General features: G+C 51.5%; 1 protein-coding gene across 1 annotated transcript in view; it reads right to left on the minus strand.

The window, feature by feature from the left end:
- Positions 1–37: 37 nt before the first annotated feature.
- Positions 38–25,041, minus strand: part of LOC140714831 (hepatic leukemia factor-like) — a 59,393-nt gene continuing 34,389 nt past the window's right edge. The window contains 3 exon segments of the mRNA XM_073026470.1: positions 38–4,224; positions 9,072–9,209; positions 9,211–9,293. Of these exon segments, the coding sequence (XP_072882571.1) occupies positions 4,024–4,224; positions 9,072–9,209; positions 9,211–9,293 (422 nt within the window). The 3' untranslated portion in view covers positions 38–4,023.

Raw genomic sequence — 25,041 nt, forward strand, 5'->3', positions numbered from 1 at the left:
GACATCAGGCAAAGAGCAAGAGTAAACAAGGAGGAAATACAGCCAAGGCAACAAGAGAATTTATTAAAACAGTTCTACAAATACATACAGCTGGGAACGGGCTGCACAATAGATGCAAACTAGGAGACAACTGAAAAGTATTCTGGTTCCTTACTTTTATAACTGATCACCTGACAGCGCTGCCAGGGATACAATGGGTTGATGATTCTTTTTTCTTCTTCAATTTGATCTTTCTCGAAAAAAAAACATCACTCCACTGAAAATAAAACACTTTATTTGTAACGTTATTATAAATTAGTAAGCGTTGAAGCTAAAAGACTTAGACATCCTCTTAGGTTTAGAGTGAAGGCTTTATAAACGTTCTTGCTCAATTGTGATCGTATAATACATAAATAAAAAAAAACTTAACATAGCAGCTCAGTTATAAAAGGCAGATAGAGACCGTGTTTTTGAAGAATTGCATCTTCATCACACATTGGGGGTTTGATGGATCTATTCCAGCAATTTCAGTTTTTAATTTGGATCTTCACAATCAGCCGTTCCCCTTTCATTTCGTAAATATACAAATTCTGCTTTACACTGAGAAAGCATTCGCCTGCTCTTAACTTGGACAAATCCCACCACCTGCCACACACTAATTCATTATCAATATTCTGCAGCTTGGCGAGGAAAGGGAGTGGAGGTCACAATTATATTTGTTCAAAGCTTTAAATAAATAGGGATTGAAAGCAAATACACTGATCTGTAAGCTAAGCCTTCTCCGGTTAAACATGGGTTTTATTGTAGATGAAAAGGCACTCATTCCCTGCTGTATGTCCGAAACAAAACAGAAAATGCTGGAAAGTGTCTTCAGAGTAGCTTCTGAGAGATAAAGGACATCACAACTCGCCTGCCTCTTCCATATAGCAATCAGCATTGGTGAGCCCATAACTATGCTGATTTGTCAAGGGACTGACAAAAGACCCTGTCAAAGATCTCCCTGTAACCTGACCTGCTACCTATACCCAACATCATTTACTAAGAGTTTCAGAATTCTAGTCCACCTCCACGGGCCCAGAATGTGCCGAATTCTGACCCTAGAGTTTGACTTAATGTAAGAACAATTTCATGGTTTTAACATTATCAGGACCACAAGCCAACAACTAGAGTAGAACAAGACCAAAATGCTGAGATTAATTCTCAGGGAATCACATCACCCCATGAATGATGTGTAAGGAGAAAAATCTCAGTAAATGGTTTGAACCAAAACTTTGCTCATTAGAGTAGTTCCAAGGCTTCCCTGGGAAGATATTTCTAAAGTTAGGATCAGGGCAAAGCTCTCCCTTCAATGTTCCATTAGATGTACCCACACCAGGGAGATGCAGGGGAGAGAGAGAGCACACCTCCCTCTGCACTGTCCCATCACACACTCCCAGGGTCAGACACAGAGTGAACCTCCCTCCACACCGTCCCATCACACTCCTAGGGTCAGACAGAGTGAAGCTCCCTCCATACTGTCCCATCACACACTCCCAGGATCAGACACAGAATGAAGCTCCCTCCACACTGTCCCACCACACACTCCCAGGATCAGACACAGAGAGAATCTCCCCCCATACTGTCCTATCACATATTCCCGGGGTCAGACACAGAGTGAATCTCCCTCCACACTGTCCCATCACACACTCCCTGGATCAGACACAGAGAGAATCTCCCCCCATACTGTCCTATCACATATTCCCTGGATCAGACACAGAGTGAAACTCCTTCCACACCATTCCATCACACACTCACGGGGTCAGACACAGAGTGAATCTCCCTCCACACTGTCCCATCACACACTCCCTGGATCAGACACAGAAAGAATCTCCCCCCACACCGTCCCATCACACACTCCCAGGATCAGACACAGAGAGAATCTCCCCCCATACTGTCCTATCACACACTCCCGGGGTCAGACACAGAGTGAAACTCCCTCCATACCATCCCATCACACACTCCCTGGATCAGACACAGAGAGAATCTCCTTCCACACCGTCCTATCACACACTCCCAGGATCAGACACAGAGTGAAGCTCCCACCACACCGTCTCATCACACACTCACGGGGTCAGACACAGAGAGAAGCTTCCTCCACACACTCCCGGGGAGAGACTCAGAGAGAAGCACATTCTACACCAAGGAGCTCAAACCTTGAGCAGCTTGTAGTGAAGATCACTTAAGACAAGCTGCTGTGATGTGATCTTGAAGCCATATCCACCCGACCCAATCTGACTGATCTGTATTGTTGGGCCTTACTGAAGAGGGCTGCTTTATACAAATCTTTAGCTTTCCAGAAACTGATTTACTGTGTCTCTGAGTTGAAGGGAAAGACAGCTGCCCAGATATCCAAACATTGAAGTTAAAGCCTCTCTCCCTGTCCACTGAAGAGTGAAGCATTCTGCTCTATGATCTAAACTTTCTTTATAGAATACACAATATATAATATAACTTTATTTTTCTTAAAATACACTTGTCAGCATTCCATTCAAAAATACTGTACAAAAAGGACCTTTATAATTCTCTCTATAAACATTAACATTATCATATAGAACATCTATGCTTTTGGTGAGAATAAATCAGGCTGAAAGCGAGAATTACCCACCATTCACAGCTGAACCCTGATCACTGGAGGCCTGTACTGACCACCTCTACATTCAATTATCCAAAATCAAGTGGCCTTCAAAACCCACAAGGGTTACATTTCTTAATAGATTTTTTTAAAAAGAGAATCGATCCCCCCTTCTCTATAGCTGGTGCTAATTCTTCGTGGTATGGGAGCCCTTTGTTCAGACAGCCAGATCCCACTTCTGAGGGGGGAGCTGACATAAAGAGCGACTGATCAATCCGAGATCTCAACAGCTTTGGAGAAAGGGAGGCTCTTCCAGCCCTCTTGAACCAACCAGGACTCCAAGACAACCACAAACCTTGCCTTCACTGACATTAAATACCATTATTGCTTTTAGTTTGGAGAGAAGTAAAAGCTTAGCCCAACACGCCATGCCTTACACTCAGGGAGACGAGAAGAGTGTTGGGAGAAGGGAGTAAAATCACAATTGTTAAATTGTTTTCATAAACAAGCATGCACTTGGAGTAGGAAGTTCACCAACTTCAAAGGTTACCATCTTCATTCTAAAAAGCACATTAGGGATACATCACAGAGAAAGGGGATACAGTTAACAACTAAAATTGAAATTATATATAATCTTGAGCATTTTCTCCTTCACCAGAAGTTCAGAGGTTGGAGAGTAATGGGGGGAGAAGGTGGGAATGATGGGGAAGAATGAGGTGTCAGAAACCAGCGCACAGCCTGTCAATGACAGGTTGCAAATGTTTTTCTCTTTAAAACTCTGCAATTATCTAACAACAGATTTCTTTTTAAAAAATAGGAGATTAAGAGCATTTGACAACCTGTTTGGCTGCTGGATTGGGTGGGGGGGGGGTCATGCTGGATTTCAGGAACTCTGAAAGCGAAATTGAAGATCTTACTGCGATGACTATTTCTATGGGGAAAGGCAGGGCCTATCTGCCGAAAGCGAGGGGAAGAAATGAACTTGGATCTAGAAACAATTGACAAGTTCCCAAAAACAGGCACAGTGTCTGCCGTTAGAAGCCAGGGGTTGGAGAACTCCATCTGGGTGACCGATTACAAATGCTTATTTTAAAACTCTGCAATTATCTAACAACAGTTTTTTTTTAAAAAACGGGAGATTAAGAGCATTTGACGACCCGTTTGTGTGCTGGATGGGGGGGGAGAGGGTTCATGCTGGATTTCAGGAGGGAGGGGACTCAAAGTGAAATTGAAGATCTTACTATGATTACTGTTTCTAGGGGGAAGGTAGGCCCTGTTTCCGAAAGGGACACAGGACTCTGGAACTGGTGCCAATCTGTCCCTCTTGGCTCGTGCTCGGAACAGGTGGTGGGGGGGGGGGGGGAGGGGGAGGGCGAGATGGATCAGGTCTTGCAAACTTCCTCCAGAGCCCTCCGGCGCCTGCTGGGGTGGTGTCAGGCATCGTATTTGGAGAGGATGTTCTTGCACCTGCTTAGCTCCTTCCGCAGGTCGGCCAGTTCCTGACGCAGCGCCGAGTTTTCTTTCTCCAGGAAGGCTGCCCGGATGGCGATCTGGTTCTCCTTGAGGCGCCGGGCATCCCGGGAGCGCTTGGCAGCCATGTTGTTCTTCCTGCGCCGAGCCCAGTACTTTTCATCCTGCTCATGGTTGGAAGTTTGAGGGAAGGGGGAGATGTTAGACTTAGTAAAAGGGAGACACTGGAGGGGAGCAGGGAGCTGGGTTTGGTGGAGAATGATTCTCCACCTGACACTGGTTGGATCTGCTGTCAAGTTTCCAAGTGTACCCCTCACATATGGCTCCCACTAAATGCCTGGGCCAGGCAGCTTTAATGGAGGGGAATACTCAGTCGGCGTTTTGGGCTGAGACCCTTCATCAGGACTGGAAAGGAAGGGAGCAGAAGCTAGAATAAGGGGGAGGGGGGTGGGGGAGGAGGACAAGCTGGCAGGTGACAGGTGAGATCAGGTGAGAAGGGTGGAGATGGTACGAAGGTAGGGACAGGGTAAAAAAAATCAGCCATGATGGAATGAGGGAGAACATGCGAGAGGCCAAGTGGCCTAATTCTGCTCCTGTGTTTCATGGGCTTATGGAATGATGTGAGAAGCTGGGAGGTGGAAGAGAGAAAGGCTGAAAGGAGGACCCCCTTCCTTTCCAGCCCTGATGAAACATCAACTGTTTATTCCCCTCCACAGATGTTCCTCCAGCATCTTGGGTGTGTTGCTCTGCGTTTCCAGCATCTGCAGGTTCCCTGGGGTCTCACGTGCAGCCGTTGTGCAAGGCATTTTGACGGCGTGTGCTCTTTTCCCCTGCTAAGGTCTACACAGAGCCCAGCCCACAACTACAAGCACCCAAGGGTGACGAGGAAACATGACCAGCAGATGCTCATTCAGCCCATTAAGCCTCTCCTATCCTTAATATGACCATGGCCTGAGGCAGGGTTCCCAACCTGGGCTCCACAGACCATTCGGCAATCGGTAGGGGTCCATGACATGAGAAAGGTTGGGAAACCCAGGCCTGAGGTGAAAGATATAGAGTGAAGGGCAACTTTCTTTCACACAGATGGTGGTCCGTATGTGGAATGAGCTGCCAGAGGAAGTGATTAAGACATTTTGACTTGATAGAGGTGTACAAGATGATAAGAGGCATCAATCGAGTGGACAACCAGACATTTTCTCCCCCAGGGTGGAAATAACTGATATGGAGGGGTGGGGCATAATTTTAAAGCATGCGGGATGTGAGAGGTAGTTTTTTCTACACAAAGTGTGGAACGCCCTGTCAGGGGTGGTGGTAGAGGCAGATACAATTAGGGCCATTTAAAAAGACTCTTAGGTAGGCAGATGGATGATAGAAAACTGGAGGGCTAGGTAGGAGGGAAGGGTTAGATTGATCTTAGAGTAGGTTAAAAAGGTCAGCACAACATTGTGGGCTGAAGGGCCTGTGCTGTGTTGTAATATTCTATGTTCCATGGCCTCAGCTCCTCCCGTTCAGACCCCCAGAACTTTAAATTCTCCAAACCTTCCATCACCTCGATCGATCCACCAGGGATAAATTGGACCTGCTATTCACTTCCTGTGCTGGGGAGCCAACCCCACCCAGACTTTATTCCCTGGAGCGTAGAGGAACGAGGGAGGTTATGATGGAGGTATTTAAAACTATGAGGGGTATAGAGAGGGTAAATGCAAACCAGGCTCTTTCCAGTGAGGTTGGGTGAGAAGAGGTCATAGGTTAAGGATCAAAGGTGAAATGTTTAAGGGGAAGCCATGGGGAATCATCTTCACCTCAAAGGTTTAGTGAGACTGTGGAATGAGCTGCCAACAGCAGTGGCAGCTGCGTGTTGGATTTCAATATTTACGAGGTTTGGATGGGAGGGACGTGGTCCAGGTGCAGGTTGATGGAGCGAATGGCCTGTTTCTGTGCTGTGGTGCCCTGTGACTGAAGGCAAGAGAATCTGCGGAGCTACTGGGAGTGGGTGTTCAGACCACCAGCATCGCACTGCCCCCCTCCTCCTACCGTACCGTCCCCTCCCCCATCACGCCGCACCCCCCCACCGTGCAGCCCCCTCCTCCTACCGTACCGTCCCCCCCATCACGCTGCACCCCCCCACCGTGCAGCCCCCCTCCTCCTACCGTACCGTCCCCCCCATCACGCTGCACCCCCCCACCGTGCAGCCCCCTCCTCCTACCGTACCGTTCCCCCCCATCACGCCGCACCCCCCCCACCGTGCAGCCCCCCTCCTCCTACCGTACCGTCCCCCTCCTCCTACCGTACCGTCCCCTCCCCCATCACGCCGCACCCCCCCACCGTGCAGCCCCCTCCTCCTACCGTACCGTCCCCCCGATCACAGCGGCACCCCCCACCGTGCAGCCCCCTCCTCCTACCGTACCGTCCCCCCCATCACGCTGCACCCCCCCACCGTGCAGCCCCCTCCTCCTACCGTACCGTCCCCCCCCATCACGCCGCACCCCCCCACCGTGCAGCCCCCTCCTCCTACCGTACCGTCCCCCTCCTCCTACCGTACCGTCCCCTCCCCCATCACGCCGCACCCCCCACCGTGCAGCCCCCTCCTCCTACCGTACCGTCCCCCCGATCACGCTGCACCCCCCCACCGTGCAGCCCCCTCCTCCTACCGTACCGTCCCCCTCCTCCTACCGTACCGTCCCCCCCATCACGCTGCACCCCCCCACCGTGCAGCCCCCTCCTCCTACCGTACCGTCCCCTCCTCCTACCGTACCGTCCCCTCCCCCCACCGTACCGCCCCCCTCCTCCTACCGTACCGTCCCCCCCATCACGCCGCACCCCCCCACCGTGCAGCCCCCTCCTCCTACCGTACCGTCCCCTCCTCCTACCGTACCGTCCCCCCCATCACGCCGCACCCCCCCACCGTGCAGCCCCCTCCTCCTACCGTACCGTCCCCCTCCTCCTACCGTACCGTCCCCCCCCATCACGCTGCACCCCCCCATCGTGCCGTCCCCCTCCTCCTACCGTGCCGTCCCCTCCTCCTACCGTACCGTCCCCCTCCCCTCCTACCGTGCCACCCCCTCCTCCTACCGTACCGTCCCCTCCCCCCACCGTACCGCCCCCCTCCTCCTACCGTACCGTCCCCCCCATCACGCTGCACCCCCCCACCGTGCAGCCCCCCTCCTCCTACCGTACCGTCCCCCTCCTCCTACCGTACCGTCCCCCTCCCCCTACCGCGCCGCCCCCTCCCCTACCGCACCGTCCCCCCTCCTCCTACCGCGCCGTCCCCTCCCCCTACCGCGCCTCCCCCTCCCCCTACCGTGCCGTCCCCTCCCCTACCGCGCCTCCCCCTCCCCCTACCGCGCCTCCCCCTCCCCCTACCGTACCGTCCCCCTCCTCCTACCGCGCCTCCCCTTCCCCCTACCCGCGCCGTCCCCCTCGCCCTACCGCGCCTCCCCCTCCCCCTACCGTACCGTCCCCCTCCTCCTACCGTACCGTCCCCCTCCTCCTACCGCGCCTCCCCCTCCCCCTACCGCGCCTCCCCCTCCCCCTACCCGCGCCGCCCCCCTCCCCCTACCGCGCCTCCCCCTCCCCCATCGTACCGTCCCCCTCCCTCCTACCGCGCACTCCCCTTCCCCCCTACCGCGCCGTCCCCTCGCCCTACCCGCGCCTCCCCCTCCCCCTACCGTACCGTCCCCCCTCCTCCTACCGCGCCTCCCCCCTCCCCCTACCGCGCCTCCCCCTCCCCCTACCGTGCCGCCCCCTCCCCCTACCGCGCCTCCCCCTCCCCCTACCGCGCCTCCCCCTCCCCCCATCGTACCGTCCCCCTCCTCCTACCGTACCGTCCCCCTCCCCCACCGTGCCGCCCCCTCCTCCTACCGTACCGTCCCCCTCCTCCTACCGCGCCTCCCCCACCGTGCCGCCCCCCTCCTCCTACCGTACCGTCCCCCTCCCCCAACCGTACCGCCCCCCCTCCCCCTACCGTACCGTCCCCCTCCTCCTACCGTACCGTCCCCCTCCTCCTACCGCGCCTCCCCCTACCGTGCCACCCCCTCCCCCTACTGTACCGTCCCCCTCCTCCTACCGTACCGTCCCCCTCCTCCTACCTTACCGTCCCCCTCCCCCTACCGTGCCGCCCCCTCCTCCTACCGTACCGTCCCCCTCCTCCTACCGCGCCTCCCCCACCGTGCCGCCCCCTCCTCCTACCATACCGTCCCCCTCCCCCTACCGTACCGCCCCCCTCCCCCTACCGTACCGTCCCCCTCCTCCTACCGTACCGTCCCCCTCCTCCTACCGCGCCTCCCCCTACCGTGCCACCCCCTCCCCCTACTGTACCGTCCCCCTCCTCCTACCGCGCCGTCCTCCTCCTCCTACCTTACCGTCCCCCTCCTCCTACCGCGCCTCCCCCTCCTCCTACCGCGCCGTCCTCCTCCTCCTACCGTACCTTCCCCTCCTCCTACCGCGCCTCCCCCTACCGTGCCACCCCCTCCCTCTACCGTACCGTCCCCCTCCCCCACCGTGCCGCCCCCTCCTCCTACCGTACCGTCCCCTCCTCCTACCGCGCCTCCCCCACCGTGCCGCCCCCTCCCCCTACCGTGCCGTCCCCCTCCCCCTACCGTACCGTCCCCCTCCTCCTACCACGCCTCCCCCACCGTGCCGCCCCCTCCTCCTACCGTACCGTCCCCCCCATCGTACCGTCCCCCCTCCTCCTACCGTACCGTCCCCCTCCCCCACCGTGCCGCCCCCTCCTCCTACTGTACCATCCCCCTCCCCCACTGTACCGTCCCCCTCCTCCTACCGCGCCTCCCCCACCGTACCGTCCCCCTCCTCCTACCGCGCCTCCCCCACCGTACCGTCCCCCTCCTCCCACCGTGCCGCCCCTCCTCCTACCGCACCCCCCCCCTGTGCCGCCCCCCTCCTCCTAACGCACCCCCCCACTGTGCCGCACTGCCTCCCCCATAACGCTGCAACCCCCCCTCCCCACCGCACTGCATCTCCTCCCCCCCTTGCTGAACCAGTTCCAAGTTACCTTCATCTCATCAGGCACAAAGACCTTACGGGCTTTCTTAATCATTGGCTGAGGCTTCAGCTCCTCGTCCGTGAACTTGCGCTTGCGCGGGTCGAACATCTCCTGCCCCGGGATGCTGGACAGGGCCAGGTCAGCGGGGGTCCGGCTCGTAGCTGACCGGCACTTGGATGCTCTCTGGGTCAATCGGACTTGGCGTGTTGCGGCTGGGGGGTAGGATTTGGCCTGCAACGATAAAAGATTTTTAAAAAAAGATTAGTTCTATTTGCAACATGTAAGTAATAGTACATAGAACACTACAGCACAGTACAGGCCCTTCGGCCCACAACGTTGTGCCTACCTTTTACCCTACTCCAAAATCAACCTAACCCTTCCCTCCCACACAGCCTCTATTTTTCCTCCATCAGTGTGAATATATCTAAGAGTCTCTTAAACATCCCTAACGTATCTGTCTCTACCACTACCCTGGCAGGACATTCCACACACCTACCACTCTCTGTGTAAAAAACTTACTTCTGATAATACCCTCTATACTTTCTTCCAATCACATTAAAATATGTGCCTCGTATTAGCCATAAAAACATATTGAAACATCAAAATAAACAGTGAGATGCGTTGTTTGCATCAACAACCAACGGTTTGAGGGTGTGCTGGGGGTAAGCATCACCAGCATTATGTGCCCACAACTTGTTAACCTACACACCTGTCCATCTTTGGACTGTGGGAGGAAACTGGATCACCTGGAGCAAACCACCCGGTCACGGGGAGAACGTACAAACCCCCTTCAGACAGGGGCAAGAGATGAACTTGCTGTGCCGCCCAGTTAGATGGCAGAGATCTGATCTGCCGATGAGATCGCTTAGCTACCCTGAGTAAGCCGGGCTGCTGAGCAAGCTCCAGACTGCCAGATTAGCACGATGGCAACCAGGGTCTTAACAAGATCCCTTCCCACCCTGTCTCCCGTAAAAATGCTCTTCCCTTTGTCAGTGTCTTTGCCTCCGTCATATCTGTTCCCAGGATGAGGCTTTCCATTCCAGGGCATCGGAGATGTCCTCCTTCAAAGAACCTGGTTTCCCTTCCTCCACCATTGATGCTGCCCTCACCTGCTTCTCCTCCATGTCCCATACATCCACACTACACCCACCTTCCCACTGCCTTAACAGGGATAGAGTTCCTCTTGTCCTTACCTACCCCGCATCCCACACATCCTCCTCCTCAATTTCTTCCATCTCCAAAGGGACCCTATCATTAAATATATCTTTACTTCCCCCCCCCCCCCCACCTCTCCTCACTTTCCGCAGGGATCGTTCCTGTGAATCTCTAGTCCATTCGCCCGTCCCGACAAATCTCCCTCCTGGCACTTATCTCTGCAAATGGCTACACCTGCCCATTCACCTCCGTTCAGGCCACCGAACAGCCCTCCCAGCTGAGACAACCGTTCACACCGCGAATCTGCCGGGGGGTTGTCCGGTGCTCCCGATGCGGCCTCCTCTACAGTGGTGAGACCCGTCATAAATTGGGGGACCGCTTCGTCGAGCGCCTCTGCTCCATCCGGCAAAAGTGGAACTTCTGCCTTTCAGAAGCCCAAATGGTATTCCCACCAAAAGTTTTCATTGATTCTCATTCCCATTCCGACATGGCCGCCGCCTCTTATGCCATGATGAGACGACCCCCAGAGTGGAGGAGCTAAACCTTATACTCTGTCTGGGTAGCCTCCAATCTGATGGCATGAACATTGATTTCTCCTTCCGGTAAACAAATCTTTCACTCCCCCTCCCCTATTTCACACTCTGGCCCCCTATTTCACACTCTGGCCTATCACCTGCCTATTCCTTCCCTTTCCCCCATGGTCCACTCTGCTCCCTATCAGATTCCTTCCTTCCCACCCCTTTACCTTTTCTACCCACTGGGCTCCCCTAATCACCTAGCTATCCTCCTTCCCCTCCCCCCCCAATGTCTTCCCCCTTCCTTTCCAGTCCTGAAGAGGACTCTCAGCCCGAAACGTTGACTGTTTACTCTTTTCCATAGATGCAGCCTGACCTGCTGAATTCCTCCAGTGTTTTGTGTGTGTTGCTCTGGATTTCCAGCATCTGCAGAATCTCCTGTGTTTACTATCTCACTGGGTTTTCTTGCCATTCCCTTACCTGGGGTTGAGAAATTAGTCATTGAATAACTTCCCATGTTTATGCACGTCAGATCCAAACTATGATAGAGTTTGAGTTCTTGCCTAACAAGCTGTGAACGATCAGATCTGCCTTTCAGAAGCCCAAATGGTACTCACACCACACCCAGTTACATCTTCAGCAGGTGTGTCTAATCCCTTTTGACATGTGCTGGTGTTAAAGATCAGCTTTACTTGCCAGACATCCATCAAAACATACAGTTAGCGTCAGCGACCGACACAGCCCGAGGATGTCCTGGGGCTAGCTCGCAAGCATCACTGCACTCCTGGCACCAACACAGCACCGTCCACAACTTACTAACCCTCAACTTTGGAACGTGGGAGGAAACCGGAGCACCCGGAGGAACTCCTTACAGACCAGTGGCAGGAATTGAATGTGGGTTGATGGTGTTAGACCAACCACTTTGCTGCCTTGCCCACTGTCACGGTCACTGTTGAAGTCTCTCACCAGCACTGTTCCGGGAGATTTCCCAGGAATCAGTACTACAGTTGGAACAGTCACTCTAACATCAATGATGACTAACCTCCCAACTTTGCTAAACTTTTCCACCATCTACAGGTCTGGAACGTCACTGAGCTATTGCCAGCAGCACCCTTCAGATCTGGGTGTGTACCTTGTCCTGACAGCTGAATTAGTTTAAGACAGCTTTCCGACACCTGTGAAGTTTGTAGAGGATCAAGCTTACGTGGGTTTGTACAGAATTTATAATCCTCTGACGAGTGGGACATGTTTCGGGTTTAATCAGACAGAATTGTTCAAGGGGCTTCCTGCTTGGTCGAGACACCAACAATCTCAGTCCAAACCGGAGATGACAAACTACCCAATTAAATAAAGAGAAATCGACAGGCGCGAGAGATCGGAAATAAAAACAGAAAATGCCAGGATCAGGGGATCAGAGAGCATCGTTACAAAGGCTGGTTCCTGAAGGTTGTTGTTATAACCGGGGGAGGAGGTGGGAGTAAGCTCCCATCTATTAAATGCTCCTAATGACATGCACCTCAAATAGCCTCTGACAACCAAGTCCAGCTCCTGGCCTTCACGTGTGGCTTAGCTACCAATCCCAACGGAAGCATTTCTACTGACAGGAGAAGGGGCAAAGGCCGATTACTGGTGCCTTAAACCCAGTCACTTCAGGCAGATGGGGCTCGCCAGCCACGGTTGGCAGCTCATCTAGGAGAGGGAAAACTCTGATCTCAAACCTCCGCTGCTTTGCGGCTATACCCACTCATGGGGGAGGCTTCAGAAGTAAACCCTGAGGGGAAATCCACGGCTGGAGTTGAGTTCAGCATTGATTGGGAACTCCTGCGACACCACTGGTGCCAAGTCTTTGCCGTTCCTTTGGATTCATCGGCTGCGTGGAGGGGGGAATCGCTACACAGACAACAGCCTGCTCTCCGCATCGTACAGCCCTGGCTTGGGTATCACAGACAGCTGGGACGCATCATCCATGGTCGACCCTGACCAACAGAGGGCCCCACAATTGCACAGAGACACAGTTAGTGTTTATGTTCGAGACTCTCCATTATAATTTAAAAGACCCGAGTATTCAACTGCAAATCTTTGTGAAGACAAAACACAGATAACTTTCTTCTGTTTCTGTCTCGGGCTGGGTTGAAGGTCAGTGGAGGGGATCATTGAGAGTCTGTAGCAGTGTTACACATTTTGTGGAGACTTCTGGAGCTCATGCAAACATTTTTCTCTGCAAAAAAACCACAAAATGCTGGAGGAACTCAACAATTCAGTCAGCTTCTACGGAGAGGAATAAACAGCCGATGATTTGGGCTGACACCCTTCACCAGAACTGGAAAGGAAAGAACCAGCATAAGATGGGATGGTTAGGGAAGGGGAGGGGGGATGGTGAGCGGGTGGAGGAGAGGGGATGAGGTGAAGAGCTGGGAGGTGATAGGTGAGACTGGGGGAAGGGAATGAGGGTGGATGGGGAGAGGGAATAAAGTGAGGAGCTGGGAGGTGATAGGTGAGACTGGGGGAGGGGAATGAGGGTGGATGGTGAGAGGGAATGAGGTGAGGAGCTGGGAGGTGATAGGTGAGACTGGGGAGGGGAATGAGGGTGGATGGGGGAGAGGGGATGAGGTGAGGAGCTGGGTGGTGATGGGTGAGACTGGGGGAGGGGAATGAGGGTGGATGGGGAGAGGGGATGAGGTGAGGAGCTGGGAGGTGATAGGTGAGACTGGGGGAGGGGAATGAGGGTGGATGGGGAGAGGGAATAAAGTGAGAAGCTGGGAGGTGATAGGTGAGACTGGGGAGGGGAATGAGGGTGGATGGGGAGAGGGGATGAGGTGAGAAGCTGGGAGGTGATAGGTGAGACTGGGGGAGGGGAATGAGGGTGGATGGGAAGAGGGGATGAGGTGAGGAGCTGGGAGGTGATAGGTGAGACTGGGGGAGGGGAATGAGGGTGGATGGGGAGAGGGGATGAGGTGAGGAGCTGGGAGGTGATAGGTGAGACTGGGGGAGGGGAATGAGGGTGGATGGGGAGAGGGAATGAGGTGAGGAGCTGGGAGGTGATAGGTGGAAGAGCTAAAGGGCTGAAGGAGGAATCTGATCGGAGAGGAGAGGTGACCATGGGAGAAAGGGAAGGAGGAGGGAACCAGAGGGAGGTGACGGGCAGGTGAGGAGAAGGGGCGAGAGGGAAGACAGAATGGGGAATGGAAAAAGAGAAGCAGGCTACTCTGGCTCCCCTCTCACCCTTATTCTGGTTTCTACCCGTTCCTTTCCAGTCCTGATGAAGGGCTTCAGACTGAAACATTGATAATTTATTCCCCTCCATAGATGCTGCCTGACCTGCTGAGTTCGAACGTAAAACAGTATAGTATACTACAGGCCCTTCAGTCCATGACGTTGTGACTGTCTTTTAATCTACTCCAAGATCAATCTAACCCTTCCCTCCCACATACACCCTACCATCCCTGGAAGGGTGCTTTGCAAACCCACGACTCTGTGTGAAAGACCTACCTCTGACATCCCCCTGAACTTTCCTCCAATCACCTCAACATCCTCTGCTTTTTGCCGATTCCATCCTGGGTAAGAGTCTCTGGTTGCCCATTCAGTCTATGCCTCTTATCATCTTGTACACCTCTAATCCTCCCTCCTCTCCAGTGGAAAAGCCCTAGCTCGCTTCACCGATCTTCATAAGACATGCTCGCTGATCCCACTGGCAGATCCTCCGGCAATTTGTGTGTGTTGCTCAAGATTTCCAGAATCTCCTGTGTTTAGATTTTCCCCCTGCTCCCCTCGAGTCTGTGTGTAACTTGGGTCCCAATATCAGGGACTTTGCCCCGGGAGGAGAACCCTCACTTTGGTTGGTTTGTCCTGTCTGGGGAATAGCTGGGCAGGTATAGGTGAATGGAGGACCCAGCATTGGGTTCAGATGTATACAGGGGGGCACCGGTCGCTGCTGCCAAGTACCCAGGAGTTCTCTCCTCCGCTGGAGAACGGGCCCTTTCCCTCAGATGGTGGTCTGCTGTAGCGGTCTCTCTGTTACACGGACAGTGTGATACAGTGGCCGAGCCCACGCTCAGCTCGCCGGCGTTGAAGGGCAGTGTGAGTCTGTAAGTCGAGGTCAGAAGGTCAAACCTAAATTTGGTGAGTCAGTGCCAGTAGGTCAAAATCCAGAGCTTGGCGAGTGGGGGGGGGGGGGGGGGGGTTAGAGACCCGGAGGTCGAGGACCCTGGGTTGGCGTCTCTGGAGGTCAGAGGTCTGATGTCTGGATTGGAGAGCCCTGCGGATGGCCTGCCCTGGGGTTGGAGGCCTGTCTGTGCGTTGAGGGGGTGGATGGAAACGGGTTGTCTTGCTCCGCTGACCATTGCGAGCAGGCTATGCTGGCAGAACGTGTGACGACACTTGTGGGCTGCCCCCAGTGCGGACCATATGCCTCCTACCAGGGACATAAAAACCAGTGAGAAGATCATCGGGGTCTCCCTCCCCTCGATGTGTGACATTTATCGGCAGCGTTGTACACAAAGGGTCTGAAGCAGTGCTGAGGATCCTGCCACCCGTCCCACAACCTCCCGAACCCACAGGACTGCCAGGCTGGGTAACAGTTCCTTCCCCTGGCTGTGAGGCTAACGAACACCTTGCCACCACCGAGGTCTCGACACTGGGACAAAGAGCTGTTTACATCTGCTCCGGACTTCACGTGCATTTTGAATTATTTTTTATTGATTTTTTTTGTGATAATATTTTGTTTTTTGTGTTGTGTGCGACGTGCTGTGGGTCCATTTGGCTGCATAAACGTTCAGTCAGATGACATTAAACCTGGGTTGGGGGCTCCACTGTGGCAGAGTGGTTAGCGTTTAGTCCAATCCCAACATCATCGGTGAGGAGTCTGTGCACCCTCTCCATGGAATTTAATGAATACCGTGTATTCCATCATACGTTTTGACGTACACATGTGGAGGTGAGCGGAGGAAGTTGTTTGGAAATAAAAATGGTAACACACACAAAATGCTGGAGGAACTCAGCAGGCCAGGCAGTGTCTATGGACAGAGTAACACACACAAAATGCTGGAGGAACTCAGCAGGTCAGGCAGCGTCTATGGAGATGAATAAACAGTCAACATTTCAGACAGAGACCCTTCATCAGAACTGAAAAGGAAGGAGGGAGATGCCAGAATAAAAAGGTGGGGGGGGGGGGGGAAGTGGAAAGAGGACAAGCTAGAAGCTGATAGGTGAGACCAGGTGGAGGGGGGATGAAGTGGGTGGTTGCTGGTCAGTGCAGACCTGATGGGCCGAATGGCCTATTTTTGACCTGTACCACTCTGAGGAGCTGCTGTTATAGTGAAGACAATACGGGTTAGAAGAGCACTCGCATCCTAGCGCAGTCAGGCCAAGCGCCTGTGTGGAAGTGAAGTGAAGCTGGGGTCGTCCTCGACTACGAGAGGCTCGCTCAGAAGATGTGGTGGCTTCAGCGCACACAGATTCCAGCAGCCATGTTCCTGCACCGTTCGCTCTTCACCACACAGGGGAGTGTCAGCACAGCTTTCATTAACTGACCAGCTGAGCTGAAACATGATTCACCCGACAGAGTGCGAGTGGGATTAACAGGCACCCGGGCGAAGCCAGCACATCCCAGATTAGTAAACCACGTGAGCCACTGCTGGCAGTGAACGGTGCCTTTCCATGGACCGTGTCCAGCCACACCACACGGCACCATCAACAGCACAAGTGGTTACCGCAGAGGCTGCAAGTCTCGAGTATTTCAACCTGCTGCTACCGAGCGGAGCTCTTCTTGCCCAGAGTCACTTTGTCACTTGAAACACACACAAGATGCTGGAGAACTCAGCAGGTCAGGCAGCATCTATGGAAAAGAGTAAACGGTTGATATTTCGGGCCAAGGTTCTTCATCAGGGCTGGAAAGAAAGATGAGAAGTCAGAGACTAATGGCTGCTGAGTTCCTCCAGCATTTTACTGTGTGTTGCCCTTAGCTGTAAGTCCCACCCAACTTCCTGCTTGCATTTACCCTATCTATACCCCTCATAATTCTGTATACCTCTATCAAATCTCCCCTTAAATCTTCTAGGTTCCAATTAAACCCTGAGCACACACAGAAAGTGCTGTAGGAACTCAGCAGGTCAGGTAGTATTTGTGTTAAAGAGTAAACAGTTGGTGTTTCAGGCCGAAACCCTTCATCAGGCCTGGATAGAAAAATGAGAATTCAAAGTAAGATGGTGGGGTCGGAGGGGGGGGGGGGGTGGTGTGCGGAGGGGAGGAAGAGGCACAAGGTGGCAGGTGATAGGTGAAACCGGGCGAGGGGGAGGGGTGAAGTAAAGAGCTGGGAAGCTGATAGGTCAAAGAGATAAAGGGCTAGAGACGCGAGAATCTGATAGGAGAGGGTAGGAGACCATGGAAGAAAGGGAAGGGGGAGGAGCACCAGAGGGAGGTGGTGGGTAGGTAAGGGGAGAAACAGGAATGGTGAAGTGGGGTCATTACTGGAAGTTCATGAAATCAATGTTCCTGCCATCACGTTACTTCACCGCTCCCCCTCCCATCTTCACCTATCACCGAATACATCTTCCTCACCTCCCCCGCCTTCTCTGCCTTCTCCTCTTCCTTTTCCAGTCCTGATGAGAGTCTCGGCCCAAAACGTCGACTGTTCGCTCTTTTCCATAGACGCTGCCTGGCCTGCTGAGTTCCTCCAGCATTTTGTGTGTTGTTACTCTGACCATAGACACTGCCTGACCTGCTGAGTTCCCTCCAGCATTTTGTGTGTGTTACTCTGACCATAGACACTGCCTGGCCTGCTGAGTTCCTCCAGCATTTTGTGTGTGTTACTGGATCTCCAGCATCTGCAGGATCTCATGTGTTTGTCATGATATCATTTCCTGTCAGTCACCTGCACTTTGAGTCATAGCAAACAACAACACAGAAACAGGCCCTTTGGCCCATCTAGCCTGTGCCAATCTATTAATCTTCCTACTCCCATCAACTTGCAGCCAGACCATTACCCTCAGGTCAAGTTCTGGAAACATCCTTGCACTCTTTCAGTCTTATTGATATGGCTCCTGCAGGTAGACGACCAGAATTTCAGACAATTCGCCAAATTAGGCCTTACCAATATCGTACACACCTTCAACATAACATCCCACCTCACGTTATGAATCAGTCTACATATGCAAGCTGATTTTATGTATGTCTGGCCACACTCAAAAAGTTACTCGTACGTTGTCTTTTATAGAATTTTTCCATATCTATTCTTAGCAGTTTGTTCTGCTTTTTGGGTGTTGTTAACGATTCATGGGATCCGGAGTAACGGCCACTTTGTTCTACCTTACTCGCGTGCACTGAAGAACGACAGTAAATGATCTTGACACGCGAGCCCATGGCCTCTCCTACGGTCATCATGAGGCCAAACTCAGGATGGAGGAGCAACAGCTCATATTCAGTCTGGGCAGCCTCCAAGCTGACGGCATGAACGTTGGGATTTACGTATTTATTGAGATACACCGTGGAAAAGGCCATTCCGGCCCTTCAGCAGGTCGTCTTTGGACCGTGGGAGGAAACCCACACGGTCACGGGGAGAACGTACAAACTCCTACAGGCAGTGGTGGGCACTGAACCCGGGTTGTCTGATTGTAAAGTGTTGTGCTACCACACTGTTGGTTTTCTCCAACTTCTGGTAATACCTCCCCGCCCTCTCTCCTCTCTTTTCCCATTCTGTTCACCCTCACCTCCCTCTGGTTCCGTCCCTCCTACAGTCCACTTTCCTCAATCAGACTCCTTGTTCTTCAACCCTTTACCTCTTCCACCTATCCCCCTCCCCTGGTCTCACCTATCATCTGCCAGCTTATACCCCTTCCCCTCCCCCCACCTTATCCTGGCTTTTGCCCCCTTCACTTCCAGTCTCGATGAGGGGTCTCGGCCTGAAATGTCCACTGTTTATTCCCCTCCGCAGATGCTGCCTGGCCTGCTGAGTTCTTCCAGCCTTGCTCACCACACTGCCACTCACTTCCCACGTGCAGCCACCCACCTGTCAGCAGCACACTCTCACAGGTACAACTGGGGGCCCTCCAAACCTGCCCTATCATTCAACAGGACCATACCTATCTAACCGTGAAAATGATTCTGGCAATGGAAGGATTCATGTATGCTGAGCGTTTGATGGCTCTGGGTCTCTGCTCACTGGAGTTTAAAAGAATGAGAGGGGATCCCATTGAAATCCATCAAACACTGAGAGGTCTGGATGGAGTGGATGTGAAGAGGTTGTTTCCTGTAGTGGGAGAATCTAGGACCAGAGGGAAATGCCTCATCCATTCAGAAGCCAAAGATGAGGAGGAATTTCTTTAGCCAGAGGGTGGTGGATCTGGAATTCATGGCCACGGGCAGCTGTGGAGGCTGAGTAACTGAGTGTGTTTAAAGCAGAGGTTGATGGGTTCGTGATTAGTCAGGACATCAAAGGTTATGGGGAGAGGCTGGAGGGATGGTAAATCAGCTGTGGTGGAATGGTGCAGCAGATTCAATGGGGTGATTGGCCGGATTCTGCTCCTGTGTCTTATTACGATAATATTCCAGTAAGGCCACTCCTCATTCTCATAGGAAGTCATTCCTGCCTTTGGCCATCAAACTTTACAACTCCTCCCTCGGAGTGTCAGACACCCTGAGCCAATAGGCTGGTCCTGGACTTATTTCCATTTGGCATAATTTACCTATTATTATTTAATTATTTATGGCTTATATTGCTATATTGTCTACACTATTCTTGGTTGGTGCGACTGTAACAAAACCCAATTTCGCTCGGGATCAGTAAAGTATGTTTGTCTGTCTACAAAATTTTGAAGAGTGCAACCTAAACTTTCGACAGGACATTGCTGGCCTCCCAGGAAGCACATTCGCTGCGGTTGTCAGTGTAAATTGTCCCATGACGGGTTGCTGGCTATGGCAGCTCACTGGGCTGGAAGGACCAATTCTGCAGCATCTCAATAAAAAATAAATTATCCCGGCTGGATGCATCATGCTCTGATTTGGAAACACCAATGACCAGGAAGGGGAAAGACTGCAGAACGTGGTTGGCACAACTCAATCTGCCACGGGTAAAACCCTCCCCACTATTGAGCACATTTACAAGGAGCAGTGCCCCAAGAAAGCAGCATCCATCATCGGGGACCCCCACCACCCAGGCCATGATCTCTTCTCCCTGCTGCCACCAGGAAGGTGGTACAGGAGCCTCGGATCAAACAACATCAGGTTCAGGAACAGTTATTACCCTTCAACCATCAGTCTCCTGAAATTCACTCACCACAACTCTGAACTGATTCCACAACCTTTAGCCTCCAAGTTCAAGAACGCTACAAGTCCTGTTATCCAAACATTTATTTTGTTTGTGCAGTTTGCCCTCTTTTGTACTTTACATGCAGCTCTTCATAAATTCTATTTCTTTATTTTCCTGTTGTTACGTACCCGTGGGTATCTTGTACTTGTCACGTGACAGTGGTGTTGAAGCTATACTGGACTTAAGGTAGTGGTTTTGTGATGGTGGAGTGATGTCATTTTCCCACCAGTAGAGGTCATGTGACAGTTTTTTTTCACAGGGTATAAAAGGAGGACCCCTCCCTGTGAGAAGGGGCAGTTTGTGGCTGGATTTGCCAGTTTGACTCCATGCCACTGCGTGGTCCAATATTATGATGCAGTTTGGTTGAAAGGTGGAGTTTTATTTAATGCCTAAAGTTTAAAAGGTCATTGCTGGCAGTTTCTTTATAATACTGCCAGTTAAAAATCAGTGGAGAGTGAAGATCGGAGTTCAGGAGCTAAAAGATCGAGGAAAGTCGATTTTGACAGTGAAACAGGTTCGACCTTGTTTTATCCTCATTTGGAAGGAATTTGTTGGCTGTGCCCGTGGTAACCCCTGCAAATAATAGCAGAAAGGGTTGGGTACAGTTTTGTCAAGGAAAGGTCAGTGCCTTTAAGCCGTTTCATTTTCATCTTCGTAAATTCTCCGGGAAAAGTATAGTTCGACTGGGAATCGCAGCAACACGACATGAAAGAGAATTTAAATCGTCTAAAAAGTCTCTCCTTTAATGGACTGTAAGCATTTTGAACTTTTGCAGTACTACTTTGAAGAACTGTTTTTGCAACATTGCTTTAAGAACTGTTTAAGCTGCCGCACAGCAGCTGATTTCCGGTTACGTTAGTTGTTTGTTTACTTTTGGGGGTTTGTTTTTCAGTGTTTAATAAATGTTTTATTTGTTATAAAAACCCTGTCTCACTTATATATTTATTGTTGCTGAATCCGTAACACTGGAAACACCTAAAGGACAATGAACCTCAAGGTGGTGCTGTACGTGCCGACATACACACACTTTGATAATACATTTACTTTCACTTTCAGCTAACCCCGCTTTCGTGGATTCCTGAGAAAGGCACGCCCGCCAGTGGCTATGTTTCATTGGGAATTTGAGGAGATTGGTATGTCATCAAAGACTGTAGCAAATTTCTACAGATATACAGTGGGGAGCATTTTGATTGGCTGCAGAATCTGTAAGTTCCTGAAAGAAAATAAACCCCAAGTACAGTGGATTCTGGTTAATTTGGACACATTGGGATCAATGCCCAATTAAGTGGCTGCCCCAATTAGCTGAAATGGTTGAAAAGGTATAAAAAAGACAAACTACAATTTAACCGAGTAATAAATTATGCATTTAAGGGAAATACAGAACAAATTAGACCACTACCAATGCTATTACTCTAAACCTGTATTAGTTTTAATAGTTATCAACTGGAGATTCATCCAGTGCACACTAATGTGTTCTTTTGACTGTCTGTAAATGAACAAAATCAGTGCAGACAGAATCAAGTTTAATCACCGGCACATGTCGCAAAATTCGTTAAGTTGCAGCAGCACAATGTGGTACATAACAGAGGGAAAAAAGAAAATTGAATTGTTCCTAGTAGTGCGTTCTTCTGGACCGAGATCTCAGACGTTGTTCCTGGGATTTGTTGGGGCCACTCTCCCAGTCCAGGATCCCTCTGGCTTTAGCCTTCCTACCCTTTCTATCTGCTCTTTCCAGCCCCGGTATTCCTCCTGGTATAGTCTTTTTCCTGATGTTCCTGTCATTCAGGATTGCCACATCTAACACTATTTCTTTCTTCTGTTCCTTGCCCAGTATTACAATGTCTGGTGGGTTGGCCAGTACTTGCTTGTCAGTCTGTATTTGGAAATCCCACAGGATCTCAGCTCTGTCATTCTCCTCTGCCTTCTCAGATATTTCCCATTTGGACCTGGGAGTGTCCAATCCATACTCAGCGCAGATATTCCTGTACACAATTCCTGCTACTTGGTGGGGTTGCTGTCCCTGCCTGCATCGTACACTCTGCTGCTACGTGCTGGATGGTTCCAGTGATTCTGTGCACAGTCTGCATCTTGGGTCCTGTCTGGTGTGATAGATCAGTTTCTATTGCCGTTGTGCTCAGCGCCTGTTCTGGTGCAGCCCTGAGCAGTGCCTCTGTGCTGTCCCTCAGCCCTGCCGTTTCCAGCCGTAGGTAGGAATCTCTCATGTCAGTCACCTCTGATATCTGGTGATGCTACATCCCGTGCAGTGGCTTGTCCTGCCATGGCCTCTGGTCCTCTCTGGCTCTGCTTCACCCTCTTCCATTTCCACGACCCCTGCCTGCTGTCTGAGGTATCCCCCTAGCAGGCTGTCCTTGGCGGCCATCTTCCTCACATACTCATGGATATTTCACACTTCTTCCAGGACTGTGGCCTTGACACGTCCAAGTGTCCGTCCGGCGGGTGTACAGCCGCTCGATGTTGGAGTTTGGACGGAGTTAGTAGCTTCCAGGTCTTGATGTCAGTGGCTTCTCGTTTGTTCCTCCACCAGCACACTATTGTGGCGGGGTACCCGATGGATGTGTTGATGGCTCTGATCTTGTTCTCCCATTCAGCTTTTTAGGAGCTGCCTCACTCTTTGGAGGTACTTGGATGTTGATTGATCAATATATAAAACTGTTAAATTAAATAAGTAGTGCAAAAGAAGACAGCGAGGCAGCATTCACGGGTTTAATGTCCGTTCAGAAATCAGGTGGCAGAGGGGACGAGGCTGTTCCTGAATCGCTGAGTGTGGATCTTCTGGCTTTCGTACCTTCTCCCTGGTGAGAAGAGGGCATGTTGGAAAAAGCTGCGGATTCAGCCAGCTCCATCATGGGTACTAGATTCCCCACCACCAGGGACACCTTCGAACGGTAATGTCGCAAGAAGGCGTCATCCATCGTGAAGGGCCCTCACCATTTGGGCCTTCCCTCTTCTCATCAGGGAGAAGCCTGAAGACATGCACTCAACAATTCAGGAATAGCTTCATCCCCCACACCGCCATCTGATTTCTGAATGGACACTGAACCCACGAACACTGCCTCATTACTTTGAGTCCTGCTGAGAGTTTCGACTGTACTCTTTTCCTAGATACCGCCTGGCCACATCTGTGTTGCTCCTGCATTTTGTGAGAATTGCTCAGAATTCCAGCGTTTAGATTTTCTCTTCTTTGTGACTGGATCATTATTTTGCTCTCTTCTTGCACTACTTATTTTCAAAAATGTTTCTTATTGTGACTTACAGTAATCGTTCCTGTATCACACTGTATCTACCTACCTCCGACATCTCCTCCACTCACCTCAAGTGGAAGTCCTCCAGCAATGGTCATTGCCTCCCCAGGAAATGATTGTCCACTTGTTCTATGTCACTTATCTTCTACACCTCTATCAAGTCACTTCTCTTCCCTGCTTCACTCCAAGGGGAAAAGCCCCAGCAAGTCTCCTCTGCACCCTCTCTAAAGCCTCTACATCCTTCCTATAATGAGACCGGACACAATATTCCAATAGTGAGGTCTAACCAGGGTTTTAAAGAGCTGCAACATTACCTCGTGGCTCTTGAACCTAGTGCCCCAGTAACGTACGCCTTCTTGACCACCAACTTTGTGCGATCTATGGATATGGACCCCAAGCACACGGTGAATCTGTGTTTCTGATGGGAGACTGTCGCGCTGTGATATCATTTTGTTCTAACGTGGGGCAATCGTAGAACGGTACTGCACAAAACACGCCCTTCAGCCCATCTAGTCTGTGCTGAGCTGTTATCATGTCTGGTCCCATCATCGTATCAATCTGCAGCTGGAATCACAGCCACCATCGCCCCCTCTCTAAAGCTTCAACGTCCTTATAATGAACTGAGCAGAATAAATGAATCTCTGCAGACAGTTGCCTATTGCACCAGTGGCCTCTACAACACAGGTATGGCACCCTGCCCCTCCCCACCTCACCAATGCTCAGCGCTCTTGCACTGTGGGCATCGTTGGCAAGGCTCACATCGAGTACCCACAACAGAATTCATAAATCAGAGCACTGACTACAAGAGATGGATGTTATGTCGAAGTTGTACAAGACACTGGTGACGCCAAATTCGGAGTATTGTGTGCAATTCTGGTCACCTGCCTACAGGAGAGATATCACTAAGATTGAAAGAGTATAGAGAAAATTTACAACGATGTTGCCAGGACTCGAGGACCTGAGTTACAGAAAAGGTTGAATAGGTTCAGACTTTATCCCCTAAAGTGCAGGAGAATGAGGGGAGATTTGATAGAGGTGTACAAAGTTATGAGAGGTGTAGATAGTGTGAATGCAAGCAGGCTTTCTCCACTGAGGTGGAGTGAGACTAGAATTGGAGGTCATGGGTTAAGGGTGAAAGGTGAAATGTTGAAGGGGAACATGAGGAGGAACTTCACTCAGAGGGTGGTGAGAGTGTGGAACGAGCTGCCAGCACAAGGGGTTGGCATGAGGCTGACTGCAACATTTACAAATTTGGATAAGAACATGGGTGGGGGGTATGGAGGACTATGGTCCGAGTGCAGTTTGGATTAGATGGGCCAAAGGGCCTATTTCTGTGCTGTAGTGCTATACAACCCACTCTCAGTCACAGACCCGGACGGTGCTGTGATGAACCAGGCTGGGTAAAAGTGTGAGATTGAGATGGGTACTAGCTTTTCACACCCTAGATTACTAATAAGCTGTATTTAAAGTTCCCCAGGCACCACTGTTCTCTCAGCGATCTGTGCTCCATCCCTACCTGCATCTATTCTGGGCTACACCCCACGAGGAAAACCAAAGATCTGAATTCAAAAATCTCAGGTGGAAAGGGATCTTGTGCAGGATTCCCTAGGGGTTAATTTGCAGGTTGAGTCGGTGGTGAGGAAGGCAAATGTGATGTCAGTATTCATTTCAAGAGGACAAGACTATAAAAGCAAGGATGTAATGTTCAGGCTTTATAAAACACCGGTGAGTTCTCACTTGGAGTA

Source organism: Hemitrygon akajei, chromosome 22, assembly GCF_048418815.1.
Source record: "Hemitrygon akajei chromosome 22, sHemAka1.3, whole genome shotgun sequence".
NCBI classification, from domain to species: domain Eukaryota; kingdom Metazoa; phylum Chordata; class Chondrichthyes; order Myliobatiformes; family Dasyatidae; genus Hemitrygon; species Hemitrygon akajei.